Source organism: Trichechus manatus, unplaced genomic scaffold (genome assembly GCF_000243295.1).
Source record: "Trichechus manatus latirostris isolate Lorelei unplaced genomic scaffold, TriManLat1.0 scaffold00006, whole genome shotgun sequence".
Lineage (NCBI taxonomy): Eukaryota > Metazoa > Chordata > Mammalia > Sirenia > Trichechidae > Trichechus > Trichechus manatus.
Window position 1 is genome coordinate 17877870 of NW_004443942.1, and position 21934 is coordinate 17899803.

At 35.3% G+C, this 21934-nt stretch overlaps 2 protein-coding genes across 5 annotated transcripts in view; one reads left to right on the top strand and one right to left on the bottom strand.

Moving 5' to 3' along the window:
* Positions 1-21934, top strand: part of ANO3 (anoctamin 3) — a 508791-nt gene that overhangs the window by 400661 nt on the left and 86196 nt on the right. For all 3 annotated transcript variants that reach the window (XM_023737820.1, XM_004369722.2, XM_004369723.2), the window contains 3 exons: positions 1697-1831; positions 6842-6938; positions 11781-11841. In XM_023737820.1, coding sequence (XP_023593588.1) covers positions 1697-1831; positions 6842-6938; positions 11781-11841 — 293 coding nt within the window. The remainder of the gene's footprint in view (positions 1-1696; positions 1832-6841; positions 6939-11780; positions 11842-21934) is intronic.
* Positions 13100-20022, bottom strand: MUC15 (mucin 15, cell surface associated). Of its 2 annotated transcripts, XM_004369724.3 has the most exons (3): positions 19317-20022; positions 16987-17136; positions 13100-13394 (listed from the first exon to the last, which is right to left on the bottom strand). In XM_004369724.3, the coding sequence occupies exons 1-3, from the start codon at positions 20011-20013 to the stop codon at positions 13234-13236; spliced, it is 1008 nt and encodes a 335-aa protein (XP_004369781.1). In that variant the 5' UTR covers positions 20014-20022; the 3' UTR covers positions 13100-13233. The 2 variants fall into 2 exon arrangements, with proteins under 2 accessions (XP_004369781.1, XP_004369782.1); XM_004369725.3 differs by lacking the exon at positions 16987-17136.

Genomic DNA, 21934 nt, shown 5'->3' on the forward strand with positions numbered 1-21934 from the left:
AATTGCTGTCAATAAGTAGTAGTGTTGTTGTTAGGTGCTGTCAAGTCAGTTCCAACTCATAGCGACCCTATGTACAACAGAACGAAACACTGCCCAGTCTTGCACCATCCTCACAATCATTATTATGTTTGAGTCCATTGTTGCAACCGCTGTGTCAATCCATCTCACTGAGGATCTTCCTCTTTCTTGCTGATGCTCTACTTTACCAAGCATGATGTCCTTCTTCAGGGGTTGATCCCTCCTGATAACATGTGTAAAGTATGTGAGACGTAGTCTCGTCATCCTTGCTTCTAAGGAGCATTCTGGCTGTAATTCTTCCAAAATAGATTTGTTCGTTCTTTTGGCAGTCCATGGTATATTCGGTATTCTTCACCAACACCATAATTCAAAGACGTCAACTCTTCTTTGGTCTTCCTTATTCATTGCCCAGCTTTTGCATGCATATGGGGCCATTGAAAGCACCATGGCTTGGGTCAGGCGCACCTTGGTTTTCAAGGTGACATTTTTGCTTTTTAACATTTTAAAAAGGTCTTCTGCTGCTAATTTGTAGTACATCTGCAAAAAGTTTGATTGGCAAAATTTGTATGATAGATATATCTACAACAATGACCAAAAAAAAAAAAAAGAGTAGCTGCTGAGGCTGCTATGTACAACCAAATACCTCATGGGATTTGGTTCCTTGATTTGGAGGTTTAGGGTCATGGGTTCATGGAACATCCGAGTTAATTGGCCTAATAACATGTTTAGTGCTTCTCTTTTACCTCCTAATTTGTTGTGTAGTGCCTACGGTCTTAAAAGCTTGCAAGTAGCCATCCAAGGCACAACATTGGTCTCTATTTGCCTGGAACAACAGAGGAAGAAGGAAAGTCAGGAATAGGAAGAGGATATGGAATGTGTGGCTAATTGTCTGCATGAACAAATGCCTCCTTTGCCATAAGACCAGAAGAACTGGATGGCTATCATTACTGAATATTTTGATCAAAGATTCCATAGAAGGCTTTTGATCAAAAGAGGGAAAATGCAGAACAGAAGATAAAATTCTTATGGATTCCAGACTTCCTGGATCCATGAAGATTGGATGAAGCCCTGGAACCATTTCCCTGAGATAATCTTTAAACATTAAACCAAAAATACCCCCTACATCTTAAAACCAAATAATAGTTTAGCTTAACCAGTAAAAAATGCCTTCAGTATTATCCTCTTTTAAGGACTATCTATATGGGATCAAACTGACAACAGCAACTGGAAGGATTAGATTGAAGCCTTAGCAGCCAGTGAATTTATGTTAATGGGGGAGGAACAACTCAGAAGAGGAGGGTGAGAATGGTCACACAGCTGAAACAATGTAATCAACGTCATTAAATGGTATATGCACAAACTTGAACTGGTATATGTTTTGCTGTGTATATTAGATTCTTAATGACAACAACAAAATAAATTTTTTAAAAAAGGAGTTTTGCACAGAAATATAGTTGACAAAATCAGCCCTATATTGACAATGTTTAAAGATAAACAATACCACCATTATTAACAAGATTCATAAACAAGTAGGCATATTAGATACTTGGATGGAGCTGAACAGAAGTTAGCTGGTAGCCATGAGTTTTCATCTGAAATTCTGACTAGTTGTAATATCAGTATTTACAATGTCACTTATGTTACCTTAACTCAAACTAAGGTTTGCTTTCTCATGCAGGCGATACTTTGGTGAGAAGATTGGGCTTTACTTTGCTTGGCTAGGATGGTATACTGGAATGTTAATTCCTGCAGCAATTGTTGGCTTGTGTGTTTTCTTCTATGGACTGTTTACAATGAACGGAAGTCAAGTAAGGTAAGCTGTTAACAGGCCTATAAAAAAAAATTGGCCTATTTTGTGATTGGGAAAAAGCTTAATGATGCTGTTGAGTATAAGAAACAAGTGATACCACAACAGTTTATTTGCTTTTTTTATTTTTTTATTTTATTTTTTTGTGGTGGTGGTGGTTTTTTTTTTGTGAGGAGGAGCATTATATAAGGTCATTTTGATACTTCTATATGCAGATATTATTGGATAAGTTCCAAGGCTGCTTATCCTTATGCCAATTTCTCTATTTATTCCACATAATAATTCAACACTTCAATAATTATATGTAGTTTATATTTATATAGCATTTCATAATCTAGAATACACTCTCGATACATTAGTTCAAATAATTATAATAGCTAAAATATTTTTAAACAATTTAACATTTACAAAGACCTTCCAGATACATTTTTTCATTTGGTATAAATTTCACTACAACCCTTTGGGATTAATATCCCTTTCTGCATATGAGAGAACCTAGTATATTAATGATGTCTAAACAAAACATTTATGTCACATAAATCTGGCTCTAAGCAGTCTCTCTCCTCTCCTGAGTACAAAACATAAAATCATATTCTACTTTGTTCTTACTCTCTGCAGGATCAGATAACTATAAATTTTACTTAGCATCAACTTAAGATACCAAGTTGGTAGCAGAATAGGTTTTGACAAGAAGCAAAAATAAATCAGAATTGTGATTCTTCTGTTAAATTTTAACTGACTCGAGATTTGGGAATGAGAACAATGCGTTATTTTTCAGCAGAGGCCATAGTCGCCCCAGGATAAAATAAGCCTCTTAACAGCATGTCCTATTTAAAATATCGCAAGCATATTATCAAGTTCAACCTTCTATGATGAAATACAAAATATTCAAAAGTACCACTCTCCACTTCTTCAGAGCTCAGCATTTCTTCTCCTTTGGTCCATCTGTTAATCATGGCCTTGCTACTGAGTAGTGACAATAACAGCTAATATTGGATTCATTTTCCTGAATTTTCTTTAAGAAATATATAATATTCGTGTATACGTATGTGTTTATCAGTTTTGCCTAAAAGTAAAACACCTTCATTGTCCAAGAGTTTAATGCTGTTTCTAACCAAGTTCCTTGAGTTGGTGTCTCAGAGTTCTCTTGTTCTTCATGAAGGCAAAATGATAATTAGCACAAAACAAAGAAACACCTACTGCTCAAAAGCCTGTCATCTACACATAGATTTTTTTCAGGATTTTGCAAACTCACTACCCCGCTGGTAGGCAGTATATTGTTGAACAAACATCTGCCCACAGCAAACGTTCATCCTCTTTTTGGGGTTTTCCTTGCATGCTGTTGAGTCAGTAACCTCTGGGGCTTATAGGAGAGGTTGTGATTTGGAGAATAGTGTCCAGAAAAGGAAAACGCTGTTTTAAGATACATTAAGAAAGAAGGATTTGTATACAGTCATTTGTCATTTGAGTTGGTTTCATGGAGAACATAATCACAAAGTTTTACCATGTGGTGTAACCTCCTCCTTCCACCCCTACAAAGCTGAAAATGAACAAAAAGAAAGGAATAGAATTGCTTTTTCTATTGACTTATGCACCAATGGAGTCAATTAGCTCCTTTGTATTAGATAAGTATTCTTTAACCTTTAATACAAGGAATGCTTTACAAGGCTTAGCAAACCTTTTTTTTTTTTTTTAACCCAGTGTTTTATGGTATTATATTACTGCTACTTCTGTCACACTATAATTAAAATCCTGTCAGACTTTCTATTCTACAGCAAGATAAGCAGTACTGAATATCTTGACTTTCAAAATTTCATGGGACTGAAATTTTCCATTTAAGGTGTCAGACGTGGTTGAGTTGTAAGTGTTGCCATGGCTGGTTAGAGCGAGGAAATGGGGCTTTTATTTTGTGGTGATTTTTGTTAGTATTATTTCACTAAGCTCTCTTCTATTTCAGTGTCACAAATGGTAAGAAACAGTAGATGTGGATTTTATTTATTATGTTTCTAACAGCTATGTCCATCTAAATATATGTCACGTTTCTTAATTGCCCTGTAGTTAATTGTAGGAGTATGTAACAATCAAGTTTTAGATTACTATTTGTACTCCAACATGTATATATTACATATGTGCAATGGTCTGACGTAGACAAACATAGATCCGTACCTGGGAGAGAATGTATCATAGGAATTTGAAGAGGAACAGGCAGGTATATGTGGCCTATTTCTCAGGGCCTAGGTTCAGATGCAGGAAAAAGAGGAGAAACTCAATCTTTCTGGTCAATTCTTACCTTTTCGGCATCAGAACTCATACAGCAATTTATGTGGCCTGCAGTTCTGACCAACCTTGCAAAAGCTGTTGATTCTTAAAGGACCTCTGGAATCCTCTCCTGACACTGTCCTCAGTAACGAAGATTTCCACTATTTATCGGGTGCCTTTGAAGTGTCAAGCATCTTATCAATACCCTGATGTAATGTCTCAGACATTATCCTTATCAAGTGATGAAGAAAGGAGCCCTAGTGGAGCAGTGGTTAAGCGCTCGGATGCTAACCAAAAGGTAGTTCGAACCAACAGCTCCATGGAAGAAAGATGTGGCAGTCTGCTTCTGTAAAGATTACAGCCTTGGAAACCCTATGGGACATTTCTACTCTGTCTTATAAGGTTGCTATGAGTCAGAATCGACTCAGTGGGCAACAAGTTTGGTTTTTTGGTTTAGTGATGAAGAAATTGATGCTCAGAGAGAAAGTGACTCGGTCAGGGGCATATATCTAGTAAGTGATAGAGCTAAGTTTCAAATCTGTGTCTGTCTGATTTTAAAACGTATGCGTTATCCGTACTGGCATAATGCTCCTGCTCAAACCCACTCCCACATTTTTCCCCAAAGATGAGCATCACCAGACAGATATTTCCCATTTGTGCCTCATCATGTGAAACAGGATCATAGAAGACATCAGCACCCTGGAATAGGTCCAGACATCCACCTCCAAATCAACAAGTTTGTGATAATTATTATTTCTTTAGGTCAACCATTGATATGCACATCTAGGAATACATATGAAAGAAAGGACCACTTCAATTCTAATGGAGGTTTAGGTTGTCAGGTTCTGCAAAGGAAATCAAGAAACACTCAAAATGAGTACTCTCTCCTACCCTCTAGTGGTTAAGTCAAAGAAGTTCGTGATGGTATGAAGTCCCTTATTTTACGCTAAAATACATTTTCAAAAATTATTTAGTAATTGTTATGTTCTATATGAAGTAAACTTTTAGCTGCTGACAAAACAGGGGTTTAATGATTCTGACAGGAAACACAGGACCCAGTCTTATGGCTGAAATTCTAGACATGTAGCTTTGACAAATCTGGGCTTTTGTTTGACCATTTGGAAGGTGGGAAGGATAATGTAGTACAAACCAACTTCAGTACCTTTTTAGTATGAGATTTCAATGCAGGAAGAATTGTTTCATGAAACAATGGATTGTTATAACCATCTCATTGTAATCAAAATTTTCTTTAAGAAGTATATTAGTTCTTACTCCTTCAAGTAACATTACTAAGAGGACTTATACAGTATTGTTTCTCTCTTGGGCTTTTAAAATGAGTGTTTTACCTGCTTCCTCCTATTTCATATAGAAATCCTGATTACTATCAAGACAATGTGTGTGCAAGTAGAAGTCTAGTATATATAAAACTCATTATGTTAGAATTAGAATCATTACTGTTATTTTTTGATTCAAGAATTCTCTTTAAACATGAAATAAACTTTAGCTGTCTTTTAGATATGGTATAGTTGACAGAGAATTGGACCTAGAATCAGAAAAACACATGTTCAGCTACGTGAAGTACCTCTTGCTAGCTCCATGATTGGGAAAGTCACTTAAACATTGCTTTTCTCCTCAGTAGGGATAATTACCATTAGCCGAGGTTGCATGAGGACTAAACTATGTATTATTACTATTTACTATTTTTTCCCACTTTGGCTTTAGGTTATATAAATCTAGCATGTGAAATACACAAGCTTTTTTTTTTTTTTTGCTTCATTTGATTGTACCTAGCAAACAAAAATGTTTAAAAACAGCAAATTTTGCCAGTCAAACTTGTTTTAACAGTTACATTTCCAGACATGTTTTTCCAAAAGTCTTTAAATTCCTTTCAGCACAAAGAAGATATATTTAAGAAAATTTACTCGGGAGCTATTAAGTGGCAAAGGGCTGTGTATGACAGAAAAACAGAACATCTTAAAAATAGGTTGCTGTGAACTCTCAGGCTCTGAGCCTTTTGAGAAATTGTCATTGATGCCCTACTCCTGTCATGAGGTCATCTATAATTTATGCTGAGACTTTAGAGGCAGTGAGCATAAAACTGAAGAAACATATATCATAAAGTTACATTCTAATAGAGAATCTAATATACGTAAGTAAATACAAACTCTGTCAGGTCATCATAACAGTGTGCATCAGGCACTGCAAAAAATACCAACTCCCTCAGTTTTCAATGACCATTATGCACTGCTTGACTGCAGTGTGAGTTATGAAGTTGTATGAGTTATGGATGCTGTTCATTTTGGTGATTCTAAGGCAGCAGTATCGGGGTGGGGGGCACCACTAGACTTAAGCATCAAAATAGTCAGGTTTGATTCCAGCTCAGCCACTTACAAGCCTGTGAGCCTGGTTAAAATTCTGTCGGGCCTCCCTCACACGGTTATGCTGTGTACCGTGAAATCATGTGTCCACGTCTTTGTAAAAAAAATTCCCACAAGTGTTGAACTATGCCTATTATCATTATAATATCTTTGCTTCTAAAATCAAAGAAGCAACCAAAAACCTCTGTATCATAAATATCCTAAAATATTCGAGTTGGAGTCACAGTCTAGAATTCTGCATCACCTGCCCACTGCTCCCACTATTTCCATTTCTTCCCCTTCTCCTCTCTGCCTTGCTGCTTCCCGCAGGGCTGACTATAGAGGCTGAGCACCTTCTTAGACACTGAGGTTCATGCTTTTTCTTCTTTAAATTTTCAAGCCAAGAAATTTGTGCGGCTGCTGAAGTCTTCATGTGCCCTCTCTGTGACAAGAACTGCTCCCTGCAGAGACTCAATGACAGCTGTATCTATGCCAAGGTGAGTGTGGACCTTCACATTCTCCTCATTGACCTCTCCTTTTTCTAAGAAGTGCACAGTATGCAGTCCTCCAACAAGAACCTTTTTACCAAAAGTAAATGTCGCCAGGGGTTTCAAAACCTTTAATACTATTGAAAAATGAAAGTCAGTCTTCTGTGGTTACAAAATGAGTATTTCAGATATATGTTTTCATGGGAAAAAAAATTGGTCCCATCACATGATAAAAATTATATTTAAGTAAATTCATATTTCCTTGGAAGACTTTTAAATTTTCATTCTTAAAAGTATGAAGATTTATTTTTTTTCCTGCAGGTAAGTAATTGAGTACTATTTGCACACTCATTGAAAAGCACTGAGACCACACTATCTACTCCTGTTATGCTAGAATTTCTCATTTAAGGTGAAATCACGAAATAGAAAAATCCTGAGTTTTTTTTTTTTTTTAATGTATAATTCTAAGAATGACCCAGTTTCTGAATAGTTAAGTTAGTCTTATTCCTAACAGTTATTTGTTTTGTTTTGTTTACTTGTTCAGCAATGTATTATTCAATATCTAGTGTGAGCCTCAGACTCGAGACTGCTGTTGAGGCTCCAACAGAAATTGAGGGAGCATTTCTTTTTTGAGAACCTTTATGGAAAAGTCAGTGTGAGACTATGTATTGAAGCTACCAAAGCATTTGTTTAAAAAGCAGATTCCTGTGCTCTGCATCCAGAAATTCTAATTCAGTAGGTCAAAGATGAGGCCTAGGAATCTGAATGTTAATAAGCTCCACTGGTGATTCTGATAACAGGGCTTCCTGGGACCACGTTTTTAAAAGATACTGCCCTAAATAAGTAATGAGTTTGGAGGGGGTGGGTACGGTGGATAATCAAGTTCCCATGTTTGAAGTAGCTGGTACCCAGGTGCAACTAATAAGGGTTTTTGCCCTGTCCGAGAGTTAAGCATTAAACTCTCCCCCGACCCCCAGGGTAATACCGTAACCTATACGGTTGAGTCAGCTTGAGGCCCTTTATTCTCTTTAAGCCAAGAGGGGCTTTATAGAATATAACTAGCAGTTTCCAGAATCTTATATTTTTCTGAACCTGTCAAACAATTTTTGAGAAAGATCAAGCAGCTATAGTGGAGGAGACATAGACTTGAAGTTTCCAACTTAAAAAGAAATTATTATTATAATAAGAAAACCAATATCCACGTTTACTGATTTGTAGCTCTCCGAGAGAATGTTCCAAGAGAAATCAGGCATCAAAGATAATGGAGAATTTGTGCTTGAACACAGCTTTATTTGAGGCCCAGTTTCCCCCCATCTTCATATATTATCCTAACTCACATCAACAATGAGGAATAAAATGCTTGTCCATATGTCCTGCTATTCATAAAGGCAAGCTGTTTTTTCTAATATACCAACTCATTGCAAATATACACCTTTTAGATAGGACAAGATTCTTTTTGCTTTTAGAAAGGTCTGGTATGTTGCTTGGCAAATTTTCTGGATGTTTCAGCTTGAGTTTTCTTCAACATAGCAAGTGTTTTTGACAGAAGACAGAAGACCTTATATATACCCTTGCCAGTCACCCATAATCTAATTTTGAGTGATAAGAGGTATGTTTAACTCCTCCTTTTCTCTCTGTCCCATTTCTAGAGTGCTTTCATATCAGCACCCTAGTATTCCTATGACCAGAACCCTAAATGAAGTCCTTAGCACCTCAAGCTATAACTAACAGTAAAAGAAAAAAAAGTTGCTGTCAAGTCAGTTCTGACTCATGGAGACCTCATGTGTGTCAGAATAGAACTTTGCTCCATAAGGTTTTCAGTGGCTGATTTCTTGGAAGTAGATCACCAGGACTTTCTTCCAAGGTGCCCCTGGGCAGACTGGAACCTCCAACCTTACTGTTAACAGCTGAACGTTCATGTTTATACCACCCAAGGACTCTGGAACGTTCATGTTCATACCCCCCAAGGACTCTGGAACCACAAACTGCTAATTACTCTCACTGTCCCCATCATCTCCCTTATCATATATTTTCCCCATGGAATGACTAGTAAATCTAAAACAATGCTCTTATACTGTTAAACTACTCCTCAGGAAATCTTCTGGAGTCTTTAATTCTCATCTGTCTTCATCTCTCATTTCATTCATGTAATCCCTGTTACATGAATGTTACATGTTTACCTTACTATATCCTATAGGACAGAATAGAAGTGCCCCATAGGGTTTCCAAGGAGTGGCTGGTGGATTCAAACTGTCAACCATTTGGTTTTAGCAGCCGAGCTCTTAACCACCACACCACCAGGGCTCCATATGCTATGGATGTGTTCCCAAAAAGATAATGTTTCAATTTTATTGAATAAAGCAAAATTACCTGAAAGAGTTGTTAAGACATCAAGTAAGGGAAAAAAAAAAAAACTTTTAAAAAGAAACTATGGCAAGTCATGTCTATACAACTCAGTTGTTTTTAAGTGTGGATTTTTTTTTTGCCACTTTTTTAAAGCATGGCTGTTTCTGAATCGGGAGAGCCGTTATTTCTTAGTGACCTTTAAGTCCCTGTGTGTAAAGTCTCTGTTTTAACACAGTAAGAGGCTCTTCCCTGCATTCAGTCTGTTTATAATGGAGAACAGACAGCTGTTCAGTTGCTTGGCAGCCTCAGGTGTCTCTGTGGGATGCCTTTGGGAACAAAAAGTCTGAATTCCTGCTTGGTATAATTTTATGAGCTCTGTAGGAGAATTTACTTATGATCCTTTCCTTCCTGTACATAATGTATACTGATGATTATTCTGAAAACCAATTCTTACAACATTTTTAGAAATCCCAATCCTTAAAGTCATTGAATTTGAAAGCCATGCAGGACGTCTTGCATCTATCCACAAGCTCCTAAAATGAGCACATCTTTTTTATACTGATATTTTTAATAATGCTACCTTACAGAAAAATATATCCCATGGTTATCTGTTTTACATACTGTTCTGCAGTGTGTCTCAGATGTTACAATTAAAATATAGATAAGTATCATTTTAATTCCCCCACTGAGAAACCTCTAGATTTTAGACAGAGCAAAGAAGACACTATTCTGTCCCCACTTTCCCTTATGGTGTTCTTTAGCCCATAATTAGCCTCTCCCTCCCATAAAAACAGAACCTCTATTTTCCTTACAGTTTCTATGGTATTTATATGGCTGTCAAATATCTACTGCCTTGGCTGTATTGTTTTACTCTTGATCACTAACTTATAAATATACTGAGGGCATTATGATAATGAAAAGAAACAAAGGTGAATTGAACTGACACTTTATTAATATAAAATAATCCTTCCAACCCTGAACATTTTATTCATTAACATTATATAACTTTATGTTGGTCTTTTTCAAATTTCAGGTAATATCTAATTCAAAAGCAGGTGGACTACACCTCAAATGTTCAGGGATTTATGAAACCTAAAACAACTTAAGATGGGAGCATTACTTTTTTTTCTTTTGTTCTTTATTGTACTTTAGATGAAGGTTTACAGAACACATAGTTTCTCATTAAACAGTCAGTACACATATTGTTTTATGACATTGGTTAACAACCCCCACGACATGTCAACACTCTCCCTTCTCGACCTTGGAGGACTTTTTTTCTGGTGAAAATATACATAGCCAAAGTTACACCATTTGAAAAGTTTCTACATGTACAGTTCAGTGACATCGATTATATTCTTCCAGTTGTGCTGCTGTTCTCACTATCCTTTTCCAGATTATTCCATCACCATTATCTTCAACTTAGTGCCCCCTACGCTTCCCACCAAACCTTTTGAGTTACTGTTGTCAATTTGATCTCACATAGATAATTCCTTTTTTTTGTACCTTAGAGGAAAGTTTACAGAACAAACAGTTTCTTGTTAAGCAGTTAGTACACATATTGCCCTATGACAGTGGTTAACAACCCCACGACATGTCAACACTGTCCCTTCTCAACCTTGGGTTCCCTATCACCAGCTTTCTTGTCCCCTCCTGCCTACTAGTCCTTGTCCATGGACTGCTGTGCCTCATTAATTGCGTTTTGTTTTATGATGCTGTCCAATTCCGAGCTGAACGGTGAACCTCAGGAGTGACTTCACCACTGAGCTAAAAGGGTGTCCAGGGGCCATACTCTTGGGGTTTCTCCAGTCTATTAGGCATAAATCTGGTCTTTTTTTTGTGAGTTAGAATTTTGTTCTACATCCTTCTCCAGCTCTGTCCAGGACCCTCTGTTGTGGTCCTGGTCAGAGCAGTCAGTGGTGGTAGCCGGGCACCATCTAGCTGTACTGGACTTAGTCTGGTGGAGGCTGCAGTAGCTGTGGGGACCATTACTTTTGTAGGCAATATTAGACCCATGGCACATTCTGAAAGATGAGTGAAAGTAGGGATAGTATTTTGATACCATTTCATTGGAAGTGGTGGCTGACTGGCAAAATTCTGCATTTTGAAACATCCCTACTTCTGGAAATCTTGTTTACAGAAAGTGAAACTAGATATGCCTCACCTGCAAAGCTAACGTCAAACAACTTCACATTATAATTTGACTATCTGTGGCCCAGAAATACTTCCAGGAAGTTCTGGAACCACTTCTAAGCCTGAATAGAGGTGAGATACAACGGAAACCAGAAGGAAGGGAGAAGAAAAGAGAAAGAATGCTGTTCCCTTGCCTCTCCCCATGAGAAAATAACACAAATGATTGCAGAACTCATTAAAGGATCTCATACCTTATATTTACAAATTATTAATAATGTATTTCCATTGGGAAAAAAATCAAAGTGCCTAAATGCAAACAGTAACCACTAGATAATTATAATACAGTTCAGACTAACCTTTTTGTTTTCCATTAAGGTGACATATTTGTTCGATAATGGAGGGACAGTCTTCTTTGCTATTTTTATGGCAATATGGGGTAAGTATACCCTTTCATTACTTACTTTCTAGTTCTCATTTTCTGAGGCTATTGCTGTTTTTCATTCTCTCTCTCACACAGATACACACACACACACACACACACATCATATATCAATTCAACAGTAAATTCTCTAGCTTGGTACTTACTTTGTCATTTTCACCTATTTATTGCTTCTGTGATTGAACCCTCTAGTTTCTAAAGCCAAACCTTTCTATACTAAGGAGCATGTTCTTCCTGCCAAAAGCAAATAGTAATTAAAGACAAATAGAAGCATACTAGAATCCAAATTAATCTTCTTGTATTATTTCTGGTGAAGGCAATGTCGAGAAAATTTCATTCCATTTTTGTTTTTTTGCTTATGTTTTCATTCTTTTTCTCTTTATTACTTCTTTTCTATAGACTTCATACTTTTAGATATTCAGAATTTACGCCATATGTGATTTAACAATAATATCTAAAATATAATAAATCCTGATGCTATCGAACATCTTACAAGTGTGTAAGTTATGTGCAGGTGTATACTTTGGCTGACTTTTTCACCATGTTTTTTCATTGATTTTTTAAGGTGTCCAGTTGAAACAAAAGTATATACAGCCAGGTTAGAATTTCTCACCCATCAAAGTCTTTAGAGAAGCTATCCCTTTTCCAGTTAGTAGCTTCCCTACCACGGCCCACTTAAATACAAGTCATTGTCAACCTGGTAACTCCAAGGGAATGACCATGTATGTGCTGATGTAGAAAAGTAAAATGTACTGGAACACAGGTCTCTCCATTCCTGTTACCTAATTTACCAGTAACGAGAACTCTGTTCTATATCGTCTAAGCACTTTAAGCCGAAAATAAAAGAATCATCCTCCCAGTGTTTCCTCAAACGATGCCAGTCTTGAAGTATTGCAGTAGGGCTGTAGGGGGAGCAGGGAAGAGTCAACTCTTGGTTTCTGGTTTTTTTTTTTTTTAAAAAGTTCCCTTTCACCAGCCTGTCCTTGGAAACTCTATAGGGCAGTTCTATTCTGTCCTGTAGGGTTGCTATGAGTCAGAATCGACTCGATGACAATGGGTTTATTGTCATGGAAGGATTTTTGTGACAGGGCTAGCATGGTAGAATCTTCTAGTTTTACCTGATTCCGTAAACATTTCCTACTAAGAAAATATAGACCAAAATCCAAATTAAATGTAGTTAATTTTTAGCATAGCTAAAAATTGTAAGAAAAGAAACCTATGGATGATTCACTCTCTCTGTGTGCTCCTAGTACTAGTCTCATGCTTTGTTTGTTCTCTTTGGCATGATCCACATGACAGTGATCTTGCATCACCTTTTGGAAGATGGATTTGTAAGAAGGGCAGGATGTAGGTGAACCCTTGTTGTCTGAAGCTTTTTTTCCCTTAGTTTTATACTGAGGTACGAAGTGGAGGTATGTCATCCATAGGAATATTATCGCGTGCATGTTCTCGGCCTTCTGGCATAGATGAATCAGTCACAGTAGGGTTGTAGTAACTAGAATTCCCAAAACTCACATCATAAGGTTCCAGTGCATTGTCTAATCGAAGAACTGAAAAAGTGACAAAATTGTTTTATAGTGACAGTCTGAAAGACATAGGCTCAAGTATCTTACTGAATCTAGGAATTGTGCTAGATGAATAAGTAGGTATACCTATTGTAGTATTTTTTAGATACTAGTTTTGAAATTTTAAAGAAGTAAATATTTTTCAAGCCACATTTATTTCTGAGACTAGGAGAACAGTTTTACTTCTAAAATTTCATTTTGGTTGGACCAAAACTAAAGAAACTAAGGAAGAAAGCACTGCAGAAGTGTATCAGCACTATGTATACAAAAGTGTAGATATATGCATCATTGACTTTTGAATCCTACAATTTTAGAGACTTGTTGACGTGTTCAGAATTTTTAACTTATGGTATAAAAAATATATTTTTTTAAAAGTAAGGAGCATTCAAGTAGATACAAGAGACTAAATGGGTGGTTCCCGTCCAGAGGTGAGATGGGAAAGCAGAGAGGGTTAGGAGCTGGTTGAATGGACACGGGGAATCTGGGGTGGAAAGAGTGTGCCGTCACAGTATGGGGAGAGCAGTTAGAGTCACATAACAATGTATGTATAAATTTTTGTATGAAAAAAATAAAAAAAAACCCTCATATAAAAAGGATACTTTCTACTAAGCTATGTTATTTCTAGACAGATAGAAATAGCACTCTTATACCAACATGTTTTTGACCCCATAGAAACAACAGTGATAAAAGATACGGAATCTTGGTGTTTTGTCTATACTGTGAGACTTAAAAAAAAAAAAAAAATTCCTACAGAAGACTGAGCCCCAGAAATGTCTTTATGTGACGACAAAAATTAGGGATATTTGTGTTGCCCTAGATAGAAGAAAAAGCCATAAATTGTCTTCATCGTTATGTTAATGAAAGATGTCCAGCTGGCAACCCTAAAGACTTAAATCATTCTCTTCTAGAGAAGGGGAAAACTCTAAGCCTCAATGTATTTTTAGAAGGTGGACCAGGGAGAAACTTATTCAGTTTGCATAACCAGTTCAATCTTTGACCCTCTTACACAGGTTTCAGCAGCTCCTGATGGTCATCACTTGTGAAGGTGTTTTTTGGCTACGCTAGGAACTTAACTAAGACCAATAACTCATTTCATAAGTTACTGAAGAGTTGACAAAGAATAATGACTTTCAGTCAGTCTTAAGCTTAGATTCAAACCAAAGACATAAAGGTGAAAATCCTGTACCCAGTGTCCACTATGCAGCCCTGAGATAGTTAATTTATACTTAATGCAGTTGTATATTTGAAAGCTGAAAAGATCTGACTGGTAATTAATCTTCAAGGATGCATTTAGCTGTGACTTGTCTTCCTGAAAGCTTTTCCCTCAACCCACTTTGGAAAGTGACACTAGCAAACTCCTTCACATTAAATAGATGTGACTGTGTGTCCAGGAGTTAGCCAAGCACAGCATGTTTTTGTGGAACTCACTGAAGCAGCAAAGTAAAATTAAATTTAAGTTGCATATACATGATAATATTAGAGTTTTAATGACTAATTTTTTAAAATATTTTGTTGTGGGGGGTTTTCATGGATTTTGGGGGGAGTGATAAGGATTTTTTTTTGACATTACTCAGTGTTTCCCGAATTCATTATTTACTAGATATCTATAAAATGTAAATAAGGCCATTGTTATAAATGCATTGACATTTTTGGATAAAAGTATTCTACTGTCAATGGATTTTTTTTTAAACTAGCCATCAGTAAACACTGAGATAAATTGGTAAATAAATAAATAAATAAATAAAAGTAAGAAGCATTAATTTTATAATGTCATTATTATACCAAGTGTCTCAACACCTATATAGTTGAGATGCTTAAGGATGAGAGCTGTTTGTCAAAGCTTATATTTTCTTCTGATATATCTCAGTTATCATTTGCTCAAGGTTTTCTAATTAATGGTACGGGGGACTATTTTGTTTCTTTTTCAACAAATAGTCAAATATTTTCTTAATAAACTTGAATTTACTTTCAAAGGAAAACAACCATGCAGAAGGCATCTTCGAGTACTACAAGCAGTGACCTTATTAGTAATTTAATTATTCAGTTAGGTATCTTTCATATGCTTGCCTACCTATCCCTTAAGCCATTTGTTTTAAACTGAGCTCCCAGGACTCTTAGGGACTTGGGAGTTGTGTCTCAAAGCTGGAGTCCCCAGGTGGTACAAACAGTTAATGTGTTGAGCTGCTAACCGAAAGGTTTAGGTGCCTCGGAAGAAAGATCTTGGTGATGTACTTCTGATACATCAGCTGTTAAAAACCCTATGGAGCACATTTTTACTCTGACACACATGGGGTCACCATGAGTCAGGACTGCCTCAACAGCAACTAGTTTGGTTTTTGTTTTGATCTCAAATTTATTTTGAAACATTAAAACAGGTGGTATGGTTGAATGGTTCTCTTATACCTCAATCACACCCCTTAGATTGTATCAACTTGATAAACTTAGCTTTTGCATGAGGGTATGAGGAAAGACAAGATTCTGAGATTTGTTTTTAGAAGTTTGGAAACCACTGTAATTAGAAATGGTATCCTTTAATTTTGAAGAACACCACTTTTTATTTTATACGGATTACTTGAAGCCCACAAGTAGAATTCAGTTCAATTTAAAATTAATGGATTTGGTTCTGAAAATGAGTAATGTGTCATTCATGATCTGAACTTATAAAAAATCAACTAATATTTCATCAGTGGTACTCACAAGGGACATTTAACTATTTGTTATGGTGCCAAGAGTACCTTGTGCAAGTGAAAAATTAGTTTTGTTTTTCTAAAGGATAAAAAAAGAGATGAATCAAGCATCTGAATTATTTAATTTCTGTTCTAATTAATATTATACTATTAAAGATCAAGCTCACTGCTTTATTTTTAGCAGATGCATTTCTCATTCATAGATATTGTGATTGGCTCTTCCTATAACATTGAATGAAAAATTCCCGATTTAAAGGTATATTGTGACTTTATGTACCCAAATATGCAACTCTAGATATTTTTTTTTAGAGACTCATTATGATGATTAATAGAGGACTATTATCTGTGTGTAAACTTTAGGAGAGTGCCAAAAGAGAATAAATCTTTATTCAGATTGTTTTTATTAAGAGATCCAACGATGACAAAGAATGGCTTTTCAATCAATTATTAACAAAACTGTCTATTTTTTTCTTAATACCCCATTGCCATCTAGTCGATTCTGACTCTTAAAGACCCTATAGGACAGAGAGCAGCTGGTGGATTTGAACTATGCCAACCTTTCGGTTAGCAACTGAGCTCTTAACCACTGGGCAACCAGGGCTTTTTCTTTATAGCATAACATTATCTTCCAATTTTATAGATATGTTTTAGATTCTGGGATACTATTTAAAACAAATCTTGATGCAATGAGCAACAGTTCCAAAAGGTTTTTAAATTCCACTCACTGGTCCATAATTATTTTAGTTTTGTTCTTCGAGAAACAGTGGATCAGAGCAAATCTTTAGTTTGTTTTTGTCATACGAATCCCTTCTAAACAATGCAACAATCATTAACATCCTCACTTAATTAAAACCACTGTGTTCAGGTGAAGTTCTGAAAGTTGTTTTTACCTGGTTCATTTCTGTCGTCATAAAGTCGCCGATGGGAAAACGAATCTGTTTTCCTTTTCCCACACAACAAGTAGCCAACCAGACTAAGCAGTGAAGCACCCAGAATAGCACCTAAAATGGCCCCAAATACTACTCCTGTATTTCTATTTTCTAGAAAACAAACAAAGAGCAAAAAATTAATTTAAAGATAAGAAATAGAAAATAACTATTCAAATAGCAAATATTACATGTGGACTTTCCATATACCAAAGTATGTTTAACAATGTTTTTAAAAATTACCTAATGGTAATTGTGTACCTGTGTGTTATAAAGTACTGCATATTTAGGATATGTTGGCAAAATATACTTCCTGGTAAAACCATACTTATGATTTTTAATTGTCTTGAAATACTCATAAATCTTTGTTTTATAACTGACTTATTAACATCAGTAGTAGTGAAATTCTATGTGTATACTCTATTAAGACTTAATTTTAATGTTAAAAGTTGTTTTCATTAAAGTTTTTCTCAGCTCTGAATCTCTGATGAACTTTAATGATGAAATGAACTTTGAGTTTATTTCTATGAAAAGCTAATAGGAGTAAATGAGTAATAGAAAACAAATTTACAAAATCTAAAGTGAAAAGGAATTATAAGGAAGAAAAACAATTTAGCCTAATATAGGATATCCTGATATGGGATATTTCCAAATATGACAAATGGATCAAAGCAAGGTATTTGCCTGCCTTGCACATCCTGAACAGATGTGTAGGCATGAGTTCAAGGGAGTCCAAAATGTCACACTATCACCCCCTTTATTAGGTTTCTTATTTGATGTGTAAGTCATCAATAAATTACATTTAATTTTAAAATTGGTCTCATTATTATACCCTGAACTCATGAGAGAGGTGAGGCCTTTAGTTTTGTAGTATTTAGTTTCCTATATGTAATTTCTACATCATTATTGCTGTATTTCAGTAAATTATGATGCTATTTTAGCTTCTGAGGAATAGTGAGACATAGTAAAATTATTATGCCTCGTAACATCAAACAGTGTTTTTGTTCAGCTTTCTGTGATCATAATGTCCAAATGTTTGGTATATTTTCTTTTCTATGTATTTTTTCATTTCCCAGCAAGCTCATTACTTAGGTAGACAAGGGATCTTTTAGGTTCTCTGATTCTACATGACTGCCCAGTTTTGTAAAATTTAACCTTTACATTGGAACACAGTAAAATTATTACTAAAATTAAGGAAAAAAGAAGAGTTTACTAAGTTTCTTTAGCTAAGACGATAATGATAGGAGTAAACATCCAGTCTTCTCAATATGTATATTGAGTTTAGATAGATAAATGAGAGACTATTTCTTTAAAAAATTCTTCCTAATGGAATATGAGAATATATATGAATTAAAAGATGTGTTAAAATTAAAATATATACCTACAAAATAAATTGGTTGTGGTGCTCTAATATTTAGGTTTTAGAATTTAAATTTTTTCCTGTCCACTGGCAACAACTTGCAAACAGGAATTTGTATATATGATTTGATTTTTACATTGTAATATAATCTGTAAGTAAACTATATTGGATGCTAGTGAGTTCTTGGAGTAAAAAAAAAAAAAAGGAGTATTTATTTTAAAAAAATTTCAGGGAAACAAAAATATAGTTTGACCTCAAAAGATAATAAAATATGGTCAACAAAATATTAAATCTTAAAGATATTTTCCATTTTCTGGTTTAAAGCTTGATGTAATCCCTAAAGGAACAGAAGAAATACCTACATAATAAAAATTTCTTGTGGTAGTCAAAGCTAATTTTCATTCTTATGGTGTTCTTTACCTACTAAACTAAAATTTAAGGAATGTTTCCTTTCATTAAATTTGTTTTAAAATTTTAATATCAGAGTTCTGCTGTTGTCCTGTGATTGCCATGTAGTATCAGATAATGTATAAATTCATTCATTTGGTTCCATTTTTAAAACTACACACACACACACAGAGTTTGGTTTTATAGTGTTCCCCAAAGCATGTGAATTTCTAATATTCAGTGAAAATTATTACCCAGTACCCCAAAACTATACCCCTTCCTCAGTTCCCATCTCTCTTCAACCTAAACTATTTATTTATCCCACTGTCTCCTACCATGCCCCTATCCAGTAATGATTAGTATATACTAATTTCAGCCTTAAAATCACATCTGATATTTCCAGTGAATATCATGTTAAGAACCATCTCTGCTATTATATTGTCCTTTTTTTTCCCCCAAGTTTGTCACATTTCTCAGATTTCATTTATATAACTTACTTAGAAATTCAGTTTCACACAAAAGGAAAGTGGAATCTGTTAATATTTACCTTCCTGGGGGTCCGCAGTATTTGGAAAGCTTTTTGAACTATTGGTAAACTTTAGGGTGGGCTGTGGAGTTGTCATTTCTTGATAGGGGGTAAACCCAGCCAGACTATCGCTGGTTGTGGTAAGCAATGTAGTTGGTTCCGTTATCAAGGGAGTCACAGACATGTTGGTTGATGCTGGAGGCAGAATGCTAACTGTCATTGAACTGTTGTCAGGAGCATTCATGGTATCATTGGTTGAAGTATTCAAAGATGAAGTAAACTTTTCTGAAGGTACAGCCGGTGGTGTAGCATTGGGAGATGCTGAGACTGGCAAAGAATGATCATCTCCAACAGATGAGTTCCCAGACAATTTAGAAACAAAGGTATGGACCAAGGGAGGGCTCGTGGAAAATGTAGACGCAAGTGTTAGTCTCCCAAAAGAGTTGTCTGTTGACGAGTCACTGGAGAAATTTGTTTCTGCATGGGTTTTGTTTAATAGATCTAAAGCAGGGGAATTACTTGTGTTGGGATTGGAGGTTTTTCTGTTTTCTCTGCCTAATTTTTCAATTTCCAAAGGAAAAGATTTATTTCTCATTGTTTGTAAGACTTCTGTGTTGCTTTGTGTTGTGTTTATTTCTGAATTTTCTTTTCCAAAGCTTCCATATAATAGTGAACTAAATAAAGTTGATGTCAACAGAAGTTTGGCTAAGGTCAGCATTGTAGACTTCTTTGGTGGTGTTATTAAAGAGAACCTGAAAGAAGATAATAATTTGAATTATTAAATGAAGTAGCCTGAGTGTTTTTTTTTAATGAATCTGTGTTTTAAAGTGATAAAAATCTAGAGACATAATATTGAGATGGTAATACAAATTCTTCCCTCCAAAAACTTGTTTTCTTTGAATCACACATTAAAACTAGAGTTACTAAGTTCTATTTACATATAATATTTCTTTTTTCCTTCCTTCTAGGGAAATATTATTAAAAAAAAAATTGCTGTCAAGTCAATTCTGACTTGTAGCGACCCTCCCTATATGACAGAGTAGAACTGCCCCATAGAGTTTCTGAAGAGCGGCTGGTGGATTCCAACCTCCGACCTTTTCGTTAACAACCAAGCTCTTAACCACTGAGCCACCAGGGCTCTGGGAAATACCATAATACCATAAAAAACTTCGTCAAGCCAGACTGAATTATTTCAAAGGTCATTTAGTTTTGGACAAGTTGACTGTATATATATATATATATATATATATGTGTGTGTGTATATATGTATATATACCAATATATACATATATGTGTACATGTTATACACTTACATATATACAGTTATATATATACACACACATATATGTATATATTTAAATATATATGGATTTGCTAAGTAATTTTTTTAATGTATAGGACATGTAGGGCTGACTGATTTCTTCAATTTATTTAAGGAAATTTCTTTATAAAGATACCATTTGGCATATTTATTATGAAAATGATATTACTGATTATACCCTAATTGTATCAGTTCTTTAAAGTGAGAGACCCAGAAAATTCAATTGAAAACACTATTTTAGCATCTAGTTTGGTATTTGAATTTGAAATTAATATCCTTTTTTTCATGATACTTTTCACTTCACGATACCCTTCTTCCTATTTAATCTCAAATTAGGGAGAATTAGAAAGACTTTTAGGTTTTAGGAGGTTATTTAATCCAACTCCCTTTTTTACAAATGAAGAATATGATTGGTGGGGAGGAGATTGTTGAAAAAATTCACCCAGCTAGATAGTGGCAGAGCTAGGGTTTGAAGACATGGCAATTCAAAGCACACAATTCTGCCCCTAAGCAGGGCAGTGCCACAAGCTATTAAAAAGGACAGTATGGAAAAAGGTTTTGGAGTCAGATTTACATAAAAACCCTGGCCTCTGTCATGAATAACTCATGAAAAATAATCACAATAATAATCATACTGACTTCATAGTGTTGTTTTGAAGACTAAATGAGATGGGGTAGGTAGAAGCACCCTGAACAATATCTGACATAAAGTAGGCACTTAATAGACACTAACCTCAATTGATTTTCATTAAAATAATATCTCTATAATGTCTTTTAGTTTACAGAATTCACAAATATTTCATCTGATCCTCACAAAGATCCCTTGAGACAAAAGTGTAGCTATATTACCCTCATTTTGATATAAAGAAACTGAGGCTCAGATTGACCTGCCCAAAGTCACACATCCAGTAAATGGAAGAGGCAGCACTCAAGGCTACTGCCTCCAACATAATTAGATGCTAAATTTAAATTTAAAGTGTTTTAGTTGAAAAATTATTCTTTTAAAAAAAATGGTTCACCTCTTCCTCCTCAAGCAGTGAAGCTTGAAAACCGATTTTCAGTTATCTGAGTTGGATCTTATTTTTCTCTAAAAGCCTCTGGGCTGATGATGATAAAATAGGAAAAGAGAGGAGGTACAAATGGTATTATTTAGGTTCAGTATTACCTGCCATTTCTCATGAGCTGTCCCTGAAAATATCACAAATATTTTCAGCCTTGTTTGTACTGATTTTTCATTAGGTTCTGAGGAGCCTCTAAACACTACCTCTAATGATCTTCAGATTTTTTTTTGTTTTGATAATTCTTTTTTTTTTTTTTT